The 24,839-nt window shown below is 43.1% G+C and overlaps 2 protein-coding genes across 2 annotated transcripts in view; both read right to left on the minus strand.

Moving 5' to 3' along the window:
• The window catches only part of LOC144782692 (uncharacterized), a 144,868-nt gene extending 128,871 nt beyond the window's left edge, over positions 1-15,997 (minus strand). Inside the window, exon 1 of the mRNA XM_078662052.1 lies at positions 15,982-15,997. The gene's annotated coding sequence lies outside the window, so the exon portion shown is untranslated. The remainder of the gene's footprint in view (positions 1-15,981) is intronic.
• LOC144782588 (uncharacterized) lies at positions 15,177-20,889 on the minus strand. The gene has a single exon (XM_078661982.1). The coding sequence runs from the start codon at positions 20,320-20,322 to the stop codon at positions 18,112-18,114; it is 2,211 nt and encodes a 736-aa protein (XP_078518108.1). The 5' UTR covers positions 20,323-20,889; the 3' UTR covers positions 15,177-18,111.
• Between the last annotated feature and the right edge of the window lie 3,950 nt (positions 20,890-24,839).

Below are 24,839 nucleotides of genomic sequence, written 5' to 3' on the forward strand. Positions count from 1 at the left end.
CTTCTAATATGCTGTCCAGCCGTTGATTCAGCCTCTGCTCCTGGGTCGATGTGTCCGAGGGGGTATGAGCCCCGCCATCTTGGATCAGGGTGGTCGCCTCGTCACGACCTCGTGTCATATCGGAGTTGCCACCAGTAGCGGCCATCGCGATTCCCTTGAGCGCCGCCCCGAGGTTGCGTCAAAGAGGTTATGCTGGTCCCCCGGCGCAGGAACACCGCTCTCTGTTGTCTCTCAGCGGGGCCCCGTCGTGGTCAGCGCAAGGGTTCAGCCTCCGAAGCCAAAGATCGTCTAAAGAGCTCCTCCTCTTCTCATGCCTCTCCTGAGCGCTTTTGATTCAGGGGGTTCCCCCCACAGTTTCTGGCCACCTACAGTGCTGGCACACTACACCTCCCCTCCAAGGTCCAGGAAGTGGTCAGCTGAGATATAGGCAACCAGCTATGTGCTCTCACTGACGAAGGCGAGTGTCCTCCCTAGCCGGTAGGTCCGCCCGTCCACGTGTATTGCGCCGTGTATATTCATTCGGCGCTACCACCATAGAGTGAGCCCATCAATGTAGTGGGATGCACCGCCCAACACCATCTCCCCGCAGCCACTGCCTGTGCTCCGCGCTGGATTAACAGCGTTCCTCCATACATACGGCAGCCGCCATTGCCTTTCAGCAGTTAGAGCCCGGGCCCGGTCTCAATCCGGGTCTGCGCCTGCAGTTGCACGTGGGACCAGGATCAGTGATCAGTGTCCCTTATAAAAGCTGCCGGACCTGTACTCCTGCTCCGTTCTCCCCGAGATGGGTTCCGGCCGTGTCTGCAAAAGCTTCGGTCGCCGCCCGATGGAGACGCCAGATCCCAGGTCAGACCGCTCCGCTGTCGGTCACCATAGCAGGGGGCGGGGGGATGGGCGCCGTGTTCGTTGATCCCTCGGGCGGCGAGAACCTCTCGCGCCTCCTGCCCGGTGCCGGAAAGTCCTTCCGTAGAGCCCCGCTTCATTCGTCATATGTAGTAGACTGTAGCAGTCCGGCTCCGATCGGGCCTCTCCTCACATTGCCAGCAGGCCCCTTTGTTCCCTGGCGCTGCCATCTTCCTTTGTCACGGCCCGCCCCTCCGACCTCAGGGATCCGTCCGCAGCGCAGCTCTCGGTCTCCGGCAGGCCCCCAGCTGCTCACCTCCGCTTCCGCTGTGCTTCGTGCGGTGAAACCGCTTCTCAGGGAGCACCGATTGCGTGTATTTCAGGATTAATTGCGGGATCCGGCGCGGAGCTGATCGCTCACGCTGCCATCCCGGTCGGCGTCCAAGCCACGCCCCCCCGCCACAGACAATCATTATGTTAAAGGTTTTGAAGCCAGGCCATGCATCCATCCCTTCGCACAGAAGGAACCCCATGCTCCAAAATAGCCTTAAGAAACAGGGGTAGCTGGGCCCAGCGGGAAGGAGGGTAGGCAGGGCCTCACAAATATGAAATACAAATATTTGCCTATGCCTCCGGGCTAATTAGGGCACTCACAGATTCATGTGCGAGTAAACAATAGTTTATTAGTTTACCCAAACAACACTTTATGTTTTTCAATCAGTAATCAGTTCGTAAACAGATATTCAAAAAAGCAGAACAAACACTGCTATCAACTTCATTTCTTAGCCATACACACTTTAGGAGAAACAATTTTTGTGCATATATACAGTGAAACAACAAATAAATGACGTTTTAACATAAAATGACAAAAAACATATACCGTGAATACATTTCACCACGAAAACAGTTGAATAACATTGGTCATTTAACCATACATGCTTGAAAAACTTTTACAAAAACAAGAGGGAGACAAGAATGATATTACAAACAAATTATACTCCCATGTCCTGAATCTAATGTTTTCAAATCAATGTCAGGAACATTGCTAATTTTAGCATCAATAAACAATGGCCAACTGGCCAGTGAATCAAAAGGGGAAAGAATGCCGACGCGTTTCGAATCCAGTTTAATGGATTGCTGGATTCTCGTCAGGGCCGTGTAATTCTATTCCGTGGGAGCTGTTTAAAAAGACAGACAACAAAATGTTTGTCAAAAAGTGAGTCCTCTAGCCACTCTTCACTAAACTCGTTTGGGAACAGAATAGAGCGTACCTTGTGATATTCTGCCCACAGTCGCTCCAGTTTACATGAAAAATGCCATCTATGCCGGTCAGTTTGTGCTGCAACAGAGTGAAATCTAGTCAAATACGGGGCGACACTTTTTTCTTTTTTAACAAAGATGTTCGCCGAATGTTAATTACCTGCAATAATCTTGGACGTGTGACAGGTTGTGCCAGTATCTTTACGTATTTGGAGTTGTGCTCATGTCATTCTGTAAAAACAGGTAGAATAGGGGCGTTTTATTTGCACTGCTCGCTAGGTTACACACCCGTGGTCCCAGCCCGTGAGCAGAAACTTACTTGAGCGCTGATCCGCGGTTGTTCAAAAACGGGTGTTCTGTTTCTTAAGAAGCGGTCGTCCGTCTCAATCTAGTTTTGCCAATCTGGGGAAGTGAGGGGAAAGGGTGTTAGCGCCCTTCAGCGCATGGTCCTGTCTCGTGTTAAACAGTGCCAAGGACCGATCAAATCAGAATAGCGGGTCTCCAGCTTACCGCAATTATTTAGAAGTCTCCACTTGGCGTCCACACACCAACCGACAACCTCCAAGTCGTGGATGTCAGTAGCAATGCCAGTTAGTGCATTTCCTGGTCATGTGGCCGTAAAGCGGCCAATCAGAAATCAGGGACAATTCTGGTGCACTCTGGGACATGTAGTTCCAAACAGCGGTTATTTAGTGCACTTTGTGTTACACCGACATTGTCAAGTGCTGATTAACATGCCGACAGGGACCTGTAATTTAAAGGGGACAAACCATTGTATTATGCCCTATTAATTTCACTAAGGCTGTTCAGACCCTTATTCACACTGTCAAACTTGAGGATTAGGTAAGCCTCCTTACGCAGCAACATTGTGTCAACGTCTTGAAAATTTTTAGAATCGATCTGGACCAAAACAGTCCATCTGATGTCGTTCTCTGAATGGGACTGACTGATAAAGTGTTCCACCATAGGGGCGGTCAGGACTTTTCTCTTTATACGAGATCGATGCTGGGTAATTCTGGCATTGATGGCCTGGTTCGTTTTACCTATATACACTCTGTTGCATGGGCAAACCACCGCATAGACTACATTGCGAGTCTTACAGTTAGTGAAGCACTCATGCTTCCATCTGATGTCATTATTTATGAATATGTCACCTTCTAGTGTAGTGGAACATGACACACAGTTACCACATTTGTGGTGCCCGCAAATTGGTTTTAACTTCCACTGCGCCACTAGGTCACTTTTAGGTGGTGGGATATGGCTGTCTGCTTTAATCAATTGTTGCCCAATGCTTCTGTTTTTCCGCATTGCAAAAATGGGCTTCGAGAGGGGGTGCTCCAACGTTTCAAGGAGATGCCAATTTTTCCGTATTATGTTCTTAAATTGGTTCGTATGTTGGCCAAATGTTGTGACACACACCAATTGCTCCAAATCCTTCTTTTCTTTCTTTTGGAATAATAATTCCCTCGGAGTGAATTTGGCCCTATTTTTTGAGTGTTTTAACAATTTTTTGGGGTACCCTCTCTCTGCCATTTCGTCGCAGAATCTTGATGCACAGTGACGTCAAGGAAAGTCATCTCTTTTGGACTCTGATTGAGCGTAAATTGGATGTCAGGGTGCCTTGAGTTCAACCACGCATGGAATTGTTCAAGTGACGCCTGGCTCCCCTGCCACAGGAGCCAGACGTCATCGATATATCTTAACCATTGAATGATCTGGCCTGAGAACGGGTTATTGTTCAGGACAAACCTCTCCTCATATTGCGCCATAGCTGTCCCTTTGATTTGAATGAGAATAACTTCTTCATTCAAATCAAAGGGACAGCTATGGGTTGTCCCTATGCACCGGAGCTGGCAGTGCTCTATATGGCGCAATATGAGGAGAGGTTTGTCCTGAACAATAACCCGTTCTCAGGCCAGATCATTCAATGGTAGGCCCCAGCGAAACTAGGTTGACGACTTCCTTGCATAAGAAGGAAACTGACAGGAATACAATCCTGCATTACACCAGTTCGCATCCTCAATCGCTCAAAAATAATTTGCCCTACGGGCAACTACTTAGGATCAGGCGAAACTGCACGAATGTAAATGATTTTGACTGTCATGCATCAAGATTCTGCGACGAAATGGCAGAGAGAGGGTACCCCAAAAAATTGTTAAAACACTCAAAAAATAGGGCCAAATTCACTCCGAGGGAATTATTATTCCAAAAGAAAGAAAAGAAGGATTTGGAGCAATTGGTGTGTGTCACAACATTTGGCCAACATACGAACCAATTTAAGAACATAATACGGAAAAATTGGCATCTCCTTGAAACGTTGGAGCACCCCCTCTCGAAGCCCATTTTTGCAATGCGGAAAAACAGAAGCATTGGGCAACAATTGATTAAAGCAGACAGCCATATCCCACCACCTAAAAGTGACCTAGTGGCGCAGTGGAAGTTAAAACCAATTTGCGGGCACCACAAATGTGGTAACTGTGTGTCATGTTCCACTACACTAGAAGGTGACATATTCATAAATAATGACATCAGATGGAAGCATGAGTGCTTCACTAACTGTAAGACTCGCAATGTAGTCTATGCGGCGGTTTGCCCATGCAACAGAGTGTATATAGGTAAAACGAACCAGGCCATCAATGCCAGAATTACCCAGCATCGATCTCGTATAAAGAGAAAAGTCCTGACCGCCCCTATGGTGGAACACTTTATCAGTCAGTCCCATTCAGAGAACGACATCAGATGGACTGTTTTGGTCCAGATCGATTCTAAAAATTTTCAAGACGTTGACACAATGTTGCTGCGTAAGGAGGCTTACCTAATCCTCAAGTTTGACAGTGTGAATAAGGGTCTGAACAGCCTTAGTGAAATTAATAGGGCATAATACAATGGTTTGTCCCCTTTAAATTACAGGTCCCTGTCGGCATGTTAATCAGCACTTGACAATGTCGGTGTAACACAAAGTGCACTAAATAACCGCTGTTTGGAACTACATGTCCCAGAGTGCACCAGAATTGTCCCTGATTTCTGATTGGCCGCTTTACGGCCACATGACCAGGAAATGCACTAACTGGCATTGCTACTGACATCCACGACTTGGAGGTTGTCGGTTGGTGTGTGGACGCCAAGTGGAGACTTCTAAATAATTGCGGTAAGCTGGAGACCCGCTATTCTGATTTGATCGGTCCTTGGCACTGTTTAACACGAGACAGGACCATGCGCTGAAGGGCGCTAACACCCTTTCCCCTCACTTCCCCAGATTGGCAAAACTAGATTGAGACGGACGACCGCTTCTTAAGAAACAGAACACCCGTTTTTGAACAACCGCGGATCAGCGCTCAAGTAAGTTTCTGCTCACGGGCTGGGACCACGGGTGTGTAACCTAGCGAGCAGTGCAAATAAAACGCCCCTATTCTACCTGTTTTTACAGAATGACATGAGCACAACTCCAAATACGTAAAGATACTGGCACAACCTGTCACACGTCCAAGATTATTGCAGGTAATTAACATTCGGCGAACATCTTTGTTAAAAAAGAAAAAAGTGTCGCCCCGTATTTGACTAGATTTCACTCTGTTGCAGCACAAACTGACCGGCATAGATGGCATTTTTCATGTAAACTGGAGCGACTGTGGGCAGAATATCACAAGGTACGCTCTATTCTGTTCCCAAACGAGTTTAGTGAAGAGTGGCTAGAGGACTCACTTTTTGACAAACATTTTGTTGTCTGTCTTTTTAAACAGCTCCCACGGAATAGAATTACACGGCCCTGACGAGAATCCAGCAATCCATTAAACTGGATTCGAAACGCGTCGGCATTCTTTCCCCTTTTGATTCACTGGCCAGTTGGCCATTGTTTATTGATGCTAAAATTAGCAATGTTCCTGACATTGATTTGAAAACATTAGATTCAGGACATGGGAGTATAATTTGTTTGTAATATCATTCTTGTCTCCCTCTTGTTTTTGTAAAAGTTTTTCAAGCATGTATGGTTAAATGACCAATGTTATTCAACTGTTTTCGTGGTGAAATGTATTCACGGTATATGTTTTTTGTCATTTTATGTTAAAACGTCATTTATTTGTTGTTTCACTGTATATATGCACAAAAATTGTTTCTCCTAAAGTGTGTATGGCTAAGAAATGAAGTTGATAGCAGTGTTTGTTCTGCTTTTTTTAATATCTGTTTACGAACTGATTACTGATTGAAAAACATAAAGTGTTGTTTGGGTAAACTAATAAACTATTGTTTACTCGCACATGAATCTGTGAGTGCCCTAATTAGCCCGGAGGCATAGGCAAATATTTGTATTCCAAAATAGCCTTAAGCAGTGCACGTTATAAGGTTGGCTGCAGGGTTTGGCCTGTAGTCAGACCCTGCATCTAACTTCTTGCAAGAAGCAAACCCCACACCACACACGGCCTTCTGGCATGTGCAGGGTGCAGTTGGTCTCACAGGTCGTGGCCACACTCAGCTAGACTAATGATTTTGTTAAAGGGTCATAAAACCAAACATAACAAGTGGGCCTATTGGCATCATCAAGGGGTGAGCATATCAATATACATAAGGCAGATCCATCAGCTTTCTCCAAAGTATTACCAATGTTTTTCCTCAAATGTATATTTCAGTAATTCACACAATGCAATGTTTAATAATAGTGATTATTACAAAAATGTTTTATAAAGTTTTAATGGAACAAAAAAAAATCAACATGTCTATGAGTCTTTTGTTTAAGATAGTTTTAATTACTGGAGTTACTGGGATGAAATATTTTTAAGAAAATATTCAGAGAAGTGTTTAAAAAAAAAATAACATGACTGAGGGGGTCATTAGTGATCCACCCGCCATTTCAACTTCATTTACCCCCGCCATATGAGGGGTGTTGCGGTGGACACAAAGTGTGTCCGCCGCTTTTCCGCTGGCCGGGCGGACTTGGCCACTAATATGGTGGCGGTGCTGGGTGCCGTAACTGGCATTTATATAGTGGCGATGCCGCCATGGAAAGGCTGGCGGGGTGTCATTTGGGGGCCGTTGCAGGCCACCAGGGGGTGGGTGAGGGAAGGGGGTGCACTTGGGGGGGTATCCATGGTACCCCCCTGTATTCCCATGCACAAGGTGGCAGACACCAGGCGGTGCCTGCTACGTTGTGCATGGGAATGCACAACATGTCAATTTGACAGCAGCACCCGCAGCAATATGAAATATGCGGAAAGCAACCGTCTAGCGGCCGGTCCCAGCACTGCTTGGATGGCGGGCGAACTGAAGCCCACCCGCCATCCTAATGGGCCCCGGAGTCTTTCCACAAAATGGAATAAAAACCAAAATCCCAAGAGGGATTTGCACTGCAGTTGAAGAAGAGCATAGACTTCCAGGTATGAGTGTTTTTGAAAAATATGTTCTCATGGGGTCATGTCTTCAAATATCCTGGAGAGCTAGTGTTCATTTTTAAATGTTGCTTGAAGGCTGCTGCACTCCATGCAGCTCTCCCCATAACATTAAAAAAAAATACTTGGTGGTGCTCCAGTTCCTTCTAGGACACCACCAAACTGTAAAACAAATGCTTAAAAAGCCCTTGCAGGGCACTATGGGGTACTCCTTTAAGGAGCAGTGAATAATAAATGAGTGGCTCCTGCCTCTCATTATTTTTACAATTCTTTTTATTTTGGTTGAGTTGTGCCCAACTCCCAGGGCCTTTACAGGCCCCAGAGACTCATCCCCCAGGACCATACTCATTTATTTAGGGGAGAGGAGCACGTAGTCCCACTACCGGCATCTCTGTTATGTTATGTCAGTAGTGTTTTGTAAAGCGCTCGTTCACCGGATAGGTTTCTTGGCGCTGGATCTAGGAAATGCCAGAGAAATCGATAGTTCAATTGTAAGCCTGAGAATACAAACCGGTTTTAAGCCACTTTCTGAATTTAAGTAGGTCAGTACTAGACCTGATTTCCAGAGGGATGGAATTCCATAGCTTAGGGGCCAGGGTAGCAAACCTGGCGCCTCCATGTTGCTTTAATTTGTAAGTGGGGATTGATAGTAGCTGAAGGTGAGCTGATCGAAGGTTTCGTGAGGGAGTGTAACTAGAAATAAGACTACTTATGAATCCAGGGCTCTGACAATGCAATGACTTAAATACCAAGCAACAAATCTTAAAAGCACAATGTTGGAGCATAGGAAGTCAGTGCAGTTCCCTCAAAAGGGAGGAAGCATAATGCCACCTAGGTTGCTGGTATATCAGTCTGGCTGCCTGATTTTGGACTATCTGCAGCTGTTTCAGAAGACCAACTGGTAATCCAAGGTAAATTGCATTAGATTAGTTGAGCCGCGATAGAACCATGGCATTACAACCTGTCCCAGCGCGGCTTGGGTCAGCAATTGCTAATCTTTCTGATTTTACGTAGCTGGTGAGCACACAAAGATATAACAGAACCCACTAACCATTTTAGGGACAGGTCGCTGGATATCGTAACTCCAAGGCTCTTGGCAGAAGAGGAAGGGGTGGGAGATGGACCCAGTTCTCCTGGCCAGTAGTGATAGCCCCAGAATTTCTGGCTGCCACCTGTCAAGATTAATTTAGTCTTTCCTGGGTTTAGTTTTAGATGATTTCTATCAATCCAGTGACTGATAAACCACAAGTCCGAGACTGAAAGGGGTGAGTTAGCAATGGTGAAGAGTAGCTGCAGGTCATCAGCATAGTTGAAGGTAACCGTTTGTCTTTCCTTCAATGACCTGATCAGTGGAAGGAGATATAGGTTGAATAAAAATCGAGAGAGCGAAGATCCTTGTGGCACCCCGCACATAGTACTTTGCTTGGGCGCCACAAACTGAGCCAGTCGAACGGCCTGGGAGCGATCCTCCAGAAAGGAACAAATCCAGCTTAAGGCTGGCCCCTGGATGCCCGCTTCCTTGACACGGTCCACCAAGATACCATGGTCGACTGTGTCAAAAGCCGTGGACAAGTCCAGCAGCACCCGGGCTTGAGTAATCCTCTTATCAGCCTTCTCCCGTAGGGCATCCATTACTGCAGTAATGACTGTCTCCGTGGAATGGCCGGGACGGAACCCTGCTTGGTGAGGATCAAGAAAGTTAGTTTGTTCCAGAAAACTGGACAGACACTTTGCCACATGTGCCTCCAGCATCTTCGGCAGATATGGGAGCAGGGAAATGGGTCGATAGTTGGACAGTGTCAGGGGGTCGGCTCCGGGTTTCTTCAAGAGGGAGATCACAGTTGCTTCTTTAAAAGATTTAGGTACATAGCCCTGAGATAAAGAGTCATTTAGCAAGGCAAGAGCAGGGCCTGGAAGGGAAGTAAAGACCTCCTTCAAGACATGTGGAGGGCAATAATCCGTAGGAGAGCCAGAGCTGACTTTAAGCTGAAGGCTATGAAAGGTCTTAGAATCAATGGGGGAGAAAGTGTCCAAGGAACATGAGTTTTTATATATGGATGGGGAAACTTCTTGGGCTATATGAGTAGGAATGCTAGCCTTGATAAGGGAGATTTTCTCAATAAAGTAAGTGTTCAGTTTGTCACATAGAGTTTGTGAGGGAGTAGACTTACTTAATACTCTGTCTAGATTAGACAGTTCCTCTACGATGTTAAATATTTCTTTAGACTGATTGGTGGAGGTTAAAATTCTGGATGAGAAGTGAGCAGCTTTTGCATTTAGGATGCATTTTTTATGTTCTCTCATAGCCGTTTGATAGGATACTTTGTCTTTAGATGAATAGGTCACCCTCCACTCCCTATCCAATTGGCAGAGAGTACGTTTTTGAGTTTTTAGTTCATGCGAGAACCATCTCTGAGCATCGAAACAGCGGGTCAATTTTAATTTTTTCAAAGGTGCATGTTTGTTGCTATTATCCAGTAGCCAAGCTGAAATATTTTACTCTTGGGTGTTAATGTCGTAAGTATACTGAGGTATTGTGTTTACCAAAGTGCTACTGAAGTCAGTCATATCAATAACATTCCATTTACATACCCAACGCCCCCCTTTGGTTTGTGTTTTGTTCATGATGGGGACCTCTAAAGTAAATTTTATCAAGTTGTGATCTGACCAGATGCACGGCACTACATATAGGTCAGAAAATACCAAATGAATGGACCAGATTTGGTCCAAAGTGTGTCCCTTAACATACGTAGCTGATGATACTTGTTGAGCAAAGTTCAAATTACTTAGCAATTCAGTCAGCTCAGCCGATTGCGGCCCTTTGTGAGTAACATTTGCCCAGTAATTAAAGTCGCCTATCAGTAGAACTGTTGCGTGGTCAATTGCCAGCTTGGTGACTAGTTCAACCAAAGAGTACGGAAATTAGGGCATATGCTGTGGCGGTCTATAAAGAAGGATAGATACTAATGGGTCCACATCTGATTCGAATTTGATTACTGTATTATCAGCTGCAGGGAGACAAAGTGGGGTAAAGGCACTAAATTTAAACTCTTGGCGTATGATGGCTATTACTCCCCACCCCCCCTGTTTTACCTTGAGGGCGGTTGGTGTGGAGGATATAGTACTTATTAGGCAATGCTGCTAGTATGTCAGGAGAGGAGTTCAAGGTGAGCCATGTCTCCGTAAGTAGAATATCCAGTTTGTCAACATCCAAAAGGGTAAAATGATCAAGTTGGTGCTTAACCAGGGATCACGTGTTAAAATAACAAATTGAGAGCTTTGAACACTTATATTTTTGTAGGTGTTCTACACTGTGATGTAGGGGTTTGTTAACCTATGGAAAGGGGTTTCGTGGTAGCCAGATTGAGTGATTCAGCAAATTCATGCTGGTGTCTAGATTTAGTGCTAGGGAGATGAAGTGAAGCTTTCTAAGTTCAACGGAGGAGTAGATACGAGTTTGGGCAAAGTGACAGGGCACGGTGGGTACGTATGGGCGCAGATGGGCTTGCCTTTGCCATATGTACCGTAAGAGTGGCTGAGACTCCTCCCCCTGCCCTTCACTATTGGTCGCCCCAACTAGGAGGGACCGGCAGGCTGGAGTCAACTGATCGCCAAAACCGGTGATAATATAACAACGAAGCGCAAGTGCGTTCAGGACGTTGGAGAGCCCAACCCCGAGCCTTCTCTATTTAATAGGAGGTTAGAATTCCCCCTCCCCAAGCCTCCTTGAGCCTCTACGGGACCTGAGGACACCATCTCTTGGGCCTACATTTTATTAAGGGGCTGGTCCACGCAGGCCCCCCTCCCTGGGCAACTATGGGCCCCGGAGACTCCATCCTTTTGGGCCTTTTTTATTAAGGAGATGGGGTGCCCCGCCCACCTAGCCTTTAGGGCCCCAGGAAGTCTTCCCCAGGGCCTAATGTGGCTGCCCCGGTGCCCACCTAAGGTACCCACAAGAAATCTTTTGGGGGGCAGCTGGGAGAGCCCCAGGGTCTCCGTAGCACCTTTGGCTCCATGCATTCACCCATCCTGGGTGAAGCGGGAGCAGGATTTTTTCACAGCTTCCACTGGGTGGAAGCAATCTGAGTTTCCCTGCCACTGCCCTTGCTTCGGATAAACAGTGTCCAGTGAGTGGGTTCCACAGGTAAACACAATGTAGTCGGTCCGGGTGGATTGGGCATGCACACTTACCCCTTTACTATTCATGGCAGGCCCTGGGGGGATGGGGTCCCTGGGGCTGAAGGAGGAGGGCTGCTCCTTTCCCTTTAATACTTATGCAGGGCCCCCAGGGAATGGGCTACCCAGGGCCGTGATTGGCTGGGGGATGGATGCCATGCATCCCTCCATCCCCTTTCATGAATATGTCTGGTCCGGCGATGGCTCCATGGGGATTGCATCCCGGAGGCTGTAATCGGCTCGGTGATGGGAGGGGCATGTCCAAAAAAAAAAACTCAAATAATACAATACATTGACCCCCGTGCTTTGGCCCACCCTGAGGGTCATATTTATTGTTAAAAACCACAGTCATAGTTATCTAAAAAAACTATAAATTGTGCCCTAAAGTAACTATAACTCGAGCCCTCACCATGCGCTGCTAATTACCCCACATATTAAATCACTGTTGACATCTTTTATGACATAGCACAGCAATATATGCATTGAAATTATTGGGAAGAAAAATGTATGGTGGGGCGTGAGTTATAGCTAATTGAGATAACTATAACTGGTAAAAGAAAATCAGTTTAAAACATTAGAGTGTCAAGAAACAAAGGATAAAGGTGAAAATGTCAGTTAAAATGGATTGTTTCAAGTGAACAAAACCAGTGATATTCACAGTTATAGGAGCTCTAACTTGTGCCCTAAGGTAATTGTGACTTGTGCACTCGCCATGCACTGATTGTCATCAATGAGGTCATTCCTAATGTTCTATGGCATTATTGATAATACCCCATGTCATAACTGATGTAATATGTGGAGTTAGTTGCAGTGCTTGGCAAGGGTGTGAGTAATAATTATCTTAAGGCACGCGTTATAGTTACATGAGATAGCTAACTGTGAATTTCAGTGGTTTTGTTCGTTTAAAATGGTATGGTTTAACTGATATTTTTATCCAACTATAACGTCCCTTTAACTTTTGTTTTTTTTCAGTGTAAAAGCCCTCGCCAGGCACAGCCAAACCTATGGTAATAATATTACTTTACATTGAAAAAAGCCTAGAAATTCACTGAAAAAAACTTAACTTTATAGTTACGTGAAAATTTCAGTAGCAAACTAACTTTTAAACTCTAAATACCACTGAAATTCAACAATTATAGTTTTCTCAAGTAACTATAGCTCGTGCCCAAAAGTACCTATAACTCGCGCCCTCGCCAGTAACTACCAATTACTCCCATATTACATCACTCATAACATCTTCTATGACATCATTGATAATATCACTGCAACATTTGAAATGAAATTATTGATGAGAAAACTGCATGGCGGGCATTATAGTTACCTTAGGGCACAAGTCATAGTTATGTGAGATAACTATAACTGGTGAATTTCTATGGCTTTTTGTGGACCTGATGCAACACATCTCAAGGAAGGATCTCACATCGTATCTCCTGTCCGAAGGCTTCAGTGACACCCAAGCAGCATAGGCAGACGCAGACCTTGCATCTTGACGCAAAAGACACAGGTTATAATCCTCAGCGAACTGAATTCGGTCCTGTACGCAGCCCAAGCTCCAGCACGGTCGGCTTGAACCTGTGACTTTGTCCTGGTCACGCAACTAGATAACCAAAGACAGTGCTTTTCACTTCTAAACACTATTTTTACTTAAACATTTTAAATTGTATATCTCTGGCTCTAGTGATTGGAGTTTTGTATTTCTGATCGCAATTCATTTATTAAAACATTATCTAGTTGTCTAATTCGATTTGAGATTTTTCTTGTGTTGTATTTTCACTTTATTACTGCTTGTTTGCTGTGGAAATACTTTATGCTTTGCCTCTAAGTGAAACCTGACTGCTTTGTATCAGAGGGTTGAGCACAGATTAATTTAGTGACTTTGTGGTCACCCTCATAAGGATTGTGGTTGTTGCCTGAGTGGGGATCTCACCCCCACTCAACCAATAACATACTTTCTTAGTGTAATCAATTCATAAACACTGGTGGGAAGCCAACACTCACTGCATCAAAATATTAACATTCATCACAAGTCTAAAATTGATTATACGTTTGATTATGTTATGTTATGTTAATGGGGATTTGTAGAGCACACGTTTAACAACAGGTTTCTTGCCGCTGGGCAGTTTATTTTCCTTTTCAAGGCACCGTTTTTGACAGGTCCATATCTAGCTGTAGGCTTAGGTGAACAACTAGGTTTTCAGTTTTTTCCTGAAGCGCAGGAGGTCCGTTTCTAATCTCAACAGAGGAGGCAGAGAGTTCCAAAATTGGGGACACTATGTTGAAAAGCGCGACCCTCCTATTTGTTTGTGTCTAGGCACCACCAAAATATTCGTATGCATAGATCTTAGAGTGCGCTGTGGAGAGTATCTCTGAATTCTTGAGGTTATATATTGCGGGCCAGTACCATGTATAGCTTTAAACAGTATACATTCAGTTTTGAACATGGAACAGTGCTCCACTGGGAGCCAGCAGAGTTCCTTTAGTATTGGCTTGAGGTGGCAATGTCTGCCTTGTTGTTAAATCATTCTGGCTGCTTGGTTTTGGATCAGCTGCAGGCAATGCTTCTGTTTGCAGGAGAGGACGAGGTAAATAGCATAGTTCATTTTAGATAAAATCAGGGTAATAGTGATTTGGATGCTGGCCTCTCTGCTAAAAAAAAAATCAGATTTTCCGCAGCTTCCGAAGTTTGAAAAAACAGGCCGAGGTAACTGAACCAAACTGTGAGTTCATTGAGAGGTCTGAGTCAATTTGAATTAAACATTCAAAGATACACAGACTTACTGAAATGATTTGTTAGTTTATCACGTCAATAGTTAAACGAAACCTGCAGAAACATGTACCAGCAGCATCCACCAACCTATGGGTGATACAGGGTTTTAGGCAAATGAAGTCATTTATGAGCTAAAATTCACAGAATTAGACAATTCCTCTCTAGTTTAGATTTGTTTTATTACTCCAGAACTTCTACATCACCTGAAATTATTATTTTCATTTTAGGGGCACAAATACACTGCCTCGAAGTCACAGCGACTAATTGTATCTCCTTATTCGTACATGTGAAAGATAGGGACAGATGTCTTATCAATAAAGTGATCATTTCAATTAGTTAAATAACCCCAGTGCCCCCAGCCTGGGTGGACAACACAATTCTCAGTGAAACCACGCCATGTGATTCAGGACAGGTAGCCATGAGTCTAGGAATTCGCCATACTTTACTCCCAGTGTTTTCCATACCAAACAAGCAAGGATGAACAGCTCTGGCTCCATAGATGTGCTGTGCTCATACTGGCATTTAACAGCAAGTAATAGTTTAATTTACAAAGTCTGAAAGTGACCTCGTTCCAGGCTACTGGACATAAACCCAGTAACTGATGCATCTCTATCTCACACCAACTTTATAAACATATCGACTAGCAGCTGTTTTCAAGTGAACCAGGGTCAGAAAAATAAAAAGTATCAAGATTCTTTGATTTACCCCTCCACAAAAATAAATAGATTCATTTTGATATCCAAGTTTTTTTAATGTCAACTTTTTTGGTCCACTACCATTATGAAATGCCTCAATCTAGTAATCATACTCAATTGCATTAACTTTTAGATGTGGTTGCATACCTTTAGAAGTACTGGAGTGAATATGCACATGAAAGGAAAGGCACTTTAACAAAATTCCATTAGCAGAATAAACTGTGAGATATCCCAGATCCCCATGCCAATCACTTACACTCAGGGACAACAAATATTTTCTAAAAACATTCAAAGCCCGTTTCACGAAGGTACTTACATGTCGTAAAGTTATGCGGAGTCTCTTCCCCGAGTGTAGAGACTCCACACTTGTAAATTTACATGTAAGTTACCTTTGTGAATCGGGCCGTCTGTGAACATTCTCCCCAGAATCTCAGCAGGGTCTGGGTAACAAACACATCCATCCATACATGTCACGAACTTGCCCCTTTCTTGGCCCAGTCCAGGAGGGCTCTTAATTCCATTATAAATAATATTTGTAGTTACACACACATAGTGATATGGAAGTACTAGCCCCCAGATAAACCGACAAAATTCTAGTTTACAGGTAACATATGACTACAGCAGAAGCAGGTCCTACTCAGTAAGCCAGTGGAGTAGCTTCATAAATTTGGCTTTGCTAGACTTTTAGCACTGTACATTCTCACAGGGTCTCAGAGGAGCAGCTTCGCATTTTGTGAAAAAAAGCATAAAAAAATAGTTTGCTTGAGACATAGGAAGAGCAACATTCTGGATATGATCTTTGCAGGATCGTTTCAACAAACTCAAACCCTCAAATAAACATAACTTTATAACTGCTCACCTTCTCCCTTTCATGCTGCTCATAGGTTTATGAGAAACTCTTTGTACTGGGCTCCTACATTCCACAATAATTCCTGTCAATAATTATGTCATCATGCACTGATTCTTTTCTTTAACCAGTAAGGATTCGTTTGAATGATTCTCTGTAAATAAAAAAAACTCATAAAACATATTTATATACAATTAATGTAAACGCGAGTCATTTACATAGTCAGCAGTGAGCCAAGATCCGAGTCGATGTTGGACACCTCTGGGAAGTGCCACTATGATGGGTGCATTTACAGACGCTTAAGCATCGCTTCTTCCGCGTCAGGGCTTGAGTATAAACCCGCACACTGTAAGCATTAACCCAGAGTGTTACAGCTCACATTTTGTTCCTTTCACTTCTTCCACGCAGAAGTCTGGCCCGGGATCAGGGTTCGATTCCTGCCTCGGGGGGTCTTGGGCTCAATTTCCTCGGACCTGATCATTCTCGCCTCGGTGCCTATTCTAATCATGAGTTCCACTCTGCTACTCTGGGCAATAGCTTGCTTAATCTCCACAACGGCCCCAACAACGATAGGATGCCTGGCTTCACCTTGGGGCTGCCCAGGAGTGGGCACTTCACAGCGAAAGGCTTGGAAGGGTTCCTCAGCGGTATTTGTAAAAGCTCCGAGAGGCCTCCGGGTAGCCGTGCGCTATGCAAGTACCTCCACATTTACATTTACATTTAACTCTGAGAGTCACAGGCCACATTCTGTTCTTTTCACTTCTTTCACGTCAGGGCTTGGGTGGTAAATGTTGTGCACAGAAAGCATTCACCCTAACAGTTCACATTTTGCTACTTTCACTTCTTGTGCTTTTGGACACTGTTCCCTGGTCACTGTCACTGAATCTCTGTCACTGGTCAATGTTGAATGAAATAACAAAACACCACAATCAGCTGTGAATATTCACCAGTGTGCACTTGTTAAATTAGTTCTTCTTGCAGGGTCTCAGTCTGGATGTGTTCGGTTAATAGGTTTTATCACAAATACCTCAAGTTAGCTGAAAATACCCTTGTTAGCCCCAGTACTGTTCATAGTGTTGCTTTCATATCTAGCATGATCAGGTGTGCTTGGATGTTTTTCTTTGTATCTCTTCTTCACCAAATAAAATTAACCAATGTTTATTTTCTTTTAGTCCACATTGTGCTAGTCTTCCTGTGTGTTTCCTGGTATGTCATGTAGTTTTACTAAGTAAAAAAGTTATCTATCACTGGGAACAGACACTTTTATCATTCTACAAATATTGTTATCTGTTTTATTCTTTCCTGCTAGTCGGGTCTTCTATCATCTGGTATTTTAATATCTCATATAATTGTAATTTTATCTTTTTCTGTAATTCTTTCATCTCACATTAACATCACTTTTTTGCTCCTGTCTGTTTTCACAGATGGTTCAATATTATTGTTATTATTTTTAAGTTCTTCGCGAATTCACTGCATTTCTAGGATTATTTCCATGTGAGTTAATTGAAGGTGTGTGCTCGCTGAGTGCTGTATAGGATTGAAAATAGCCAAAGTTCTTCACACTTTCAGTGCACTTGTATGGTTTTCCCTCTGTGTGTTTGCTGATGTCTTTGGAGATCTGATAATTGACAAAAGCTTTACTCACATTCATTGCAATGATATCGTTTTTCCTCTGTGTGTGTCTCCTGATGTTTCCGTAGGCTTAATAACTGACGATATTTACACGTTCACTGCACCTGAAAGGCTTTTACTCTGTGCTTGTTCGCTGATGAATCCTTAATGTGGAGGATTCACTAAAACTACATCTATGTTCACTGCAGTCATATGTTTTTTTCCCAAGTGTGTTTTCGCAGATGGCTCTGTAGGTTTGATAAGTGACAAAAGCTCTTCACACATTAAGCGCACTTAAAAGGTTTTTTCTGTATGCATTTGCTGATAAATGTTTTATTCTAATGAGTAACTAAAACTACTTCCACATTCACTGCAATGTTTGAGGTTTTCCCCGGTGTGTGCTCGCGATGTCTTTTTCGGGATAAGTGACTAAACCTCTTTTCACATCCACTGCACCTAAATGGTTATTCCCCTGTGTGTGTTCGCTGATTCACTTTCAGGTGTGTTGATTGCATAAAGCTCTTTATACATTCACTGCACCAAAATGGTTTTTCCTGTGTGAGTTCTCTGATGACTTTGTAGGTGGGATAACTGACTAAAGCTCTTCAAACATTCACTGCATTTGAATGGTTTCTCCCCTGTGTGTGTTCGCTTATGACTATATAGGTTTGATAAGTGACTAAAGCTCTTCACACATTCACTGCATTTATATAGTTTTTCCCCGGTATGTGTTCGCTTATGACTATATAGGTTTGATAAGTGACTAAAGCTCTTCATACATTCACTGCATCTAAATGGTTTTTCCCCTGTGTGTTTTCGCTGATGATTCCTTAATGCTGAAGAGTCACTAAACCTACTGTCACATTCACAACAGGTGTAGGGGTTTTCCCCAGTGTGTGTTCGCTCATGTCTTTTCAGGTTTGATAAGTGACTAAAGCTCTTCACACATTCACTGCACCGAAAAGGCTTTTCCCCAGTATGTGTTCGTTGATGCTCTTTTAGTTGTCCTGATTGAATAAAGCTCCTCATACATTCACTGCACTTGTATGGTTTTTCCCCTGTGTGTGTTCGCTGATGTGTCCTTAATGATGAAGAGTCAATAAAAGCACTGCCACACTCACTACAATAAAATGGTTTCTCCCCTGTGTGTGTTCTCAGATGAGTCTGTAGGTGTGAAAACTGACTAAAACACTTTGCACATTCACTGCACTTGAATGGCTTTTCCCCTGTGTGTGTTTGTTGATGATTCCTTAAGGTTGAGGAACTACTAAAACTACTTCCACATTCATTGCAATGGTATAGTTTTTCCCCTGTGTGCGTTCGCTTATGGCTATACAGATTTGATAAGTGACAAAAGCTCTTCACACATTCACTGCACCTAAATGGTTTTTCCCCTGTGTGTATTCGCTGATGATCTTTTAGGTGTCCAGAGGTAATAAAGCTCTTCCAACATTCACTGCACTTAAATGGCTTTTCCCCTGTGTGTGCTCGCTGATGAATCCTTAAGGATGAAGAGTCAATAAAAACACTTCCACATTCACTGCAATGATATGTTTTTTCCCCTGTGTGTGTTTGCTGGTGTCTTTGTAGGTCTGATAACTGTCTAAAGCACTTTGCACATTCACTGCACTTGAATGGCTTTTCTCCTGTATGTTTTCGTTGATGATTCTTTAATGTTGAGGAACTACTAAAACTACTTCCACATTCATTGCAATGGTATGGTTTTTCCCCTGTGTGTGTTCGTTGATGTCCTTGTAGGTGTGATAACTGACTAAAACTCTTCTCACATTCACTGCACTTGAATGGTTTTTCCCCTGTATGTGTTTGCTGATGATTCATTAATGTTGAGGAACTACTAAAACTACTTCCACATTCACTGCAATGATATGTTTTTTCCCCTGTGTGTGTTTGCTGGTGTCTTTGTAGGTCTGATAACTGTCTAAAGCACTTTGCACATTCACTGCACTTGAATGGCTTTTCTCCTGTATGTTTTCGTTGATGATTCTTTAATGTTGAGGAACTACTAAAACTACTTCCACATTCATGGCAATTGTATGATTTTTCTCCTTTGTGTGTTCGCTGATGTCTTTGTAGACTTGATAACTGACAAAAACTCTTCACACATTTGCTGCACTTGAATAGTTTTTCTCCTGTGTGTGTTTTTTGATGCTCTTTTAGGAGTACTGATTGACTAAAGCTCTTCTTACAGTCATTGCACTTGAATACTTTTTCCACTGTGTGTGTTCGCTGATGTCTCTGTAGATGCGATATCTGTCTAAAGCACTTCACACTTTCATCACAAAGGTATGGTTTTTCCCCTGTGTATATTAGGGGATGTGTTTGGAGCTGCGATAACCAACTGAAGTTCTTCACATATTTACTGCACCTGAATGGCTTTTCCTCTGTGTGTGTTATTTGATGCTCATTTAGGTGTGCTGATTGACTAAAGCTCTTCATACATTCACTGCACTTGAATTGATTTTCTCCTGTGTGTATTTGTTGATTGCACTTTAGTAATGATGACAAACTAAAGTACTCATTGCATGCGTATGATTTTTCTTTCATGGTTAATGTCTCTGGGTTGAGTATATATTTGTCTATATCCCAAGACTGTGTTTCCTGATGGGCCAACATGGCTGATGAAGCACTTGTGTTATTTCCACTGTGTGTGTGGTATATTGCACGTTTGATTTCTGGTTTAACAGAAACATCCAATAGCCTCCAAATACTTGCCACACACATAAAATGTATAAGGTTTTTTTGTAGGCAATTGTGTCTTTAGATTGGATATGCTTTTGCACGCTTGCAGGTAAAGATTAATCTTCCTTCTGCCCATTGCAAATCGGGACAGCCCATTGTTTTGGATGTAGCAGAACTCCTCTTCCCTTTACACTTCAGTTGTCTGGCTTGTTGTGCTTTCTCTGGTTACAAGATAACTAGAGCTCTGAATGATGGCTTATTATAATTTTAGAAAACAGAGCACTGCAGTACCACATCATGTCGAGCCCACGATCAAAGCTGGTGTTGGACACCTGTTAATAATGGAGGTGGTTTGTCAGTTTTGTTGTTTAAATGTTCTACAGGTTATTTTTTAGTCTTGTGATGAGGAGGTGCACAGCTCAGACTCTTACGTCCTCTGAAATGCCCTTGACTGATTTTTCATGGCTCGGTTAGTTTATGTGCAGGTTCTTCTGTCTCTGATTGCCATGATGTTTCCTGAATACCGGAGCTCATTATTTTTTGTTTTTTTTTGCAGATTTACAGTATTAGCTTCAATATTCATAATCGTTTCATGCATTCAAAGTTTGTTTTCTGTTGGATGTAAAGATATTTAAAATTACTAAATGTAAACATGGTGGAATGTGAATTCACAATGTTTAACTCGTTGTAAAATAAATTTTTCCTTTACTATCTTTGAAACCTAGCAATGAATATTTTATCATACACAGATATTAAACTAAAAGTTCTGTTGATCATGTCACATATCATTGACTTCTGAAAAGGAGGTGATTTACCATTGTTCACAGCGTAACTTAGTAAAGAAAGGGTGGTCACAGAGCACCCACATGCTACTGCTTCAGCCTTAGGTAGACGCACATGGACAAGATTTCATTTAAACAAGAACAAATTGTGGAGAAAAGAGAGGGATGAGGTTGGGCTGCTGTTATTTCAGTAACTCTTCAGGACGTGTATAACAAAGGTAACTCTTCAGGAAGTATATCACAAAGGTATCTCTCCAGGAAGTATATAACCAAAGTAACTTCGTTCACACACTTCTTCGTGCTTTCCTGTGCACACTGGATCAGCCCAAATGCCAACTCCTGTCTTTACCTTGCTGTTCATTAAGTCACCTTTGACACTTTCAACAGCTCCCCTGGTTCAAGCATTTCTGGTTTCTTCTAACCTAGAAGATGTGTTCATTATTGCGAATTGAGGTGTGTTTAGTACTAGTACTGCTTATAGGACCTGATTCTGGCCCTGAGAGTCAACTTAAAAAAGCAAAAATGCCCAACCTTTACATTACACATGCGGATAAGGCAAATAAACATTGATTGATATAAGTTAATATGCAAAGATATCAGTCATTTAGTCCTGGTAGAGAATCCATCACAACCAATATTTTACCTAACATATACTCGCATCAGATGTGTACACATTCATCTTTTTTCCTCCTTTTTCTACCTTTACATGGTTTCTGACTTAATGTTGTCCGTTTGGGACCCAGGATGCTTCTTTGTGACTGGATGGGCATTTGGTAGAGTGGGAGGAGGTGTCTGTTGCAGCATTTATACCTTTAAACATTTCTTCTATTCAAGTTTACCTCATTACCTGTCCTTCGGTTCCCGTAATCCCCTCTGTCTGTGCACTCACTATGAATGTTCAGCAGGAGTCAGAAAATGGCCTGGTAGCCAAGAGATGATTTCCAACCACAGGGGCTGTCCAAAACCCTGAACCCGGGACAAGCAATCAATACACCTAACAAAAGGTTCCGGGGGGAAAAGAACGTTAAAATTGGAAATACATCCAACAGTTTATGAAAGAAAAAAACTAAAAGTGAAAAAATGAAATAGTGGTTAAAGAAGCCCTTCCAAACAAATTACTAGTATCAAAATCCAACATTTATTTTGACATGTTTCAACAAGTTTTAAGAGAATTCGTAAACATACAGATCAGCTCAAGACAAAAAAATGTTGGTATACAAAAGGAAAGAAACATACAGACCAGACATGTGGCAAAAAAACTACACATCAGAATAAAGGAACAACATAAAGATAAATACTGTGTCCTTAGTACAAATTAAGCCACAGAAAAGCATCAACGGCGTTTCGACCGATACATTATTTTACGGTCATCAAAATTTTGATACTAGTAATTTGTTTGGAAGGGCTTCTTTAACCAGATATTTCATTTTTTGACTTTTAGTTTTTTTCTTTCATAAACTGTTGGATGTATTTCCAATTTTAATGTTCTTTTCCCCCTGAACCTTTTGTTAGGTGTATTGACTGGTAGCCAAGAGGTCATGGCTCTCGATCCTTCTACAACACTTGTTGCAGACATATGGCCTGATTTAGAGTTTGTTGGACAGGTTATTGACTCAAATCAGGACATATATCCTGTTTGCCTTATTACAAGGATATAATGCACTTTCATAGGGCAGACAGGTTATCTGTCACATTTGCAATGCAATAAACCATCTGCCGAAATCTAAATCATGCCCTAGGTATACATTGTGTCCAGTGTGGCCTCTAAATATTTCTGACATTTTATGACACTCCTGGGGCAGCCGTGCCAACACACAGACCAACACACCCTCCAGGGATTACCAATCCATCTACCAAAATGTGGTAGTCCAATCCAGACTCCATCTACCAACATTCAGTCTCACAACCGTTCAACTTTCTAAATTCCCGTCACTGGAACACCCTGTCCCTGAGATACATAGATGCTCTATAGCTTCGGGGACCTGGATTACGCTTGTTGCTGCTTTGGTGACTGTGTCCAGTTGGGCTTGAAGGAACTTGTGGTTTGCGTGTTTCTCACTGCTTTAAGGACACATCCAGACAGGACTTCTGACAGCTGCTTCCTTCCAGGCAGAACTCCTGTCAGTTGTGCCTTGTGCAGATCTTTCTTCCAGGCAGGACTTCCGTCAGCTGTGCCCCGTATAGATCTTCCTTCCAGGCAGGCCTTTTGTTAGCAGTGCTTTGTACAGATTTTCCTTCTAGGCAGGACTTCCGTCAGCTGTGTGCCCCGTGCAGATCTTCCTTCCAGGCAGGCCTTTTGTTAGCAGTGCTTTGCACAGATCTTCCTTCCAGGCAGGACTTCCGTCAGCTGTGCCCTGTGCAGATCTTCCTTCAAGGCAGGTCTTTTGTCAGCTGTGCCCTGTGCAGTCTTGCTTCCAGGCAGGCCTTTTGTTAGCAGTGCTTTGCACAGATCTTCCTTCCAGTCAGGACTTCGTCAGCTGTGCCCTGTGCAGATCTTCCTTCCAGGCAGGACTTTTGTCAGCTGTGCCTTATGTGGATCTTCCTTCCAGGCTGGGGCTTCTTTCCTCAACAATCAGTTCAAAGGTCGGGTGAGGCAGAACTGGTCTAGGCCAACTTCTTTATTGGAGTTCAACTGGTCAAGCCACAGAGCTCAGGCTGTGAGATGAAGGGGAATCTGGATTTCCTGAGCTCCGTGGAACAATGAGACAGTTCTACTGTATCCACCACTTACTACAAGACTTCAAGAGTTAACGCTACAATTACTGTTCCAAGGTTTAATTCAACTACTGTATCGGAACATCCCGCGGCAAATGCCAACTAGAGAATAAATGTCCTGCATGCCCTCGTTCAGCGCAGAAAGCTTTTCAAGATTCTCGAGGTACGTGGACTTCTCTATTTGTTGTAAGTGTGACTGAAGATAGTACTTCTTGGTAACATCTATCCTCATTGGACAAGGTCCTCCATTCTGCTATAGGAATGTAACTCATCATGCCCAGACACACACCTTCAAGTTCATGTTGATGGAAGCTGGGTGGTTCTCATCCAAAATTGAGCCCTCCACAAATTGCTGACATTTTCTTACACCTCGTGGGCCGCTGTGCCAACACACAGACCAACTACACACTCTCCAGGGATTACCGATCTATTTTATAGAATTTGGTAATCCAATACAGACTCCAATCTTTCACACTATCTACCAGCATCCAGACTGAAATATTTCAACCTTCTATGTTACCATCTTTGGAATTGACTGTCTCCGAGATTCGCGGATGCTGCACACACAGTGAGCTCAAAGTTACCATGTAAAGCCATCTCATGAGAATGGAAGACAAGAACAATACATGCCACATACTGCACACACTGTACATAAATCTACTATTATCATTCCATGTACCATTGTTTCACTGTTGTTGTTTCAAAATGAATGTTTTGTTGTCTATCACAGCAGTATCTTCATTTAAAACCTTACTCAACAGTTTGTTTTTCAACATACCTACTTAGGTATGTACTGTTTCGGACCTTACAACTTCTCTGATAGGCAAGTTGTGCTGTCTGTTGGTACATTAATAGGAAATGGATTACTGCTGCAGGATCCGCGCCAGATCCCTGCTATAAGATACACTTTATTGGGATAAAAAGTATCTGTTGTTTTAGAACAGCAGCAACTACTAGAATAATAACAAACGCAGAGCACACAATGCAAGAACACAGGCTAGGTACTAGGAGAATCGGATGCAAACAATGGATACCAAGCACTGGAACTACCAATCTGAGCTC

The sequence above is a fragment of the Lissotriton helveticus genome, chromosome 1_1 (assembly GCF_964261635.1).
Source record: "Lissotriton helveticus chromosome 1_1, aLisHel1.1, whole genome shotgun sequence".
In the NCBI taxonomy this organism is placed as follows: Eukaryota; Metazoa; Chordata; class Amphibia; order Caudata; family Salamandridae; genus Lissotriton; species Lissotriton helveticus.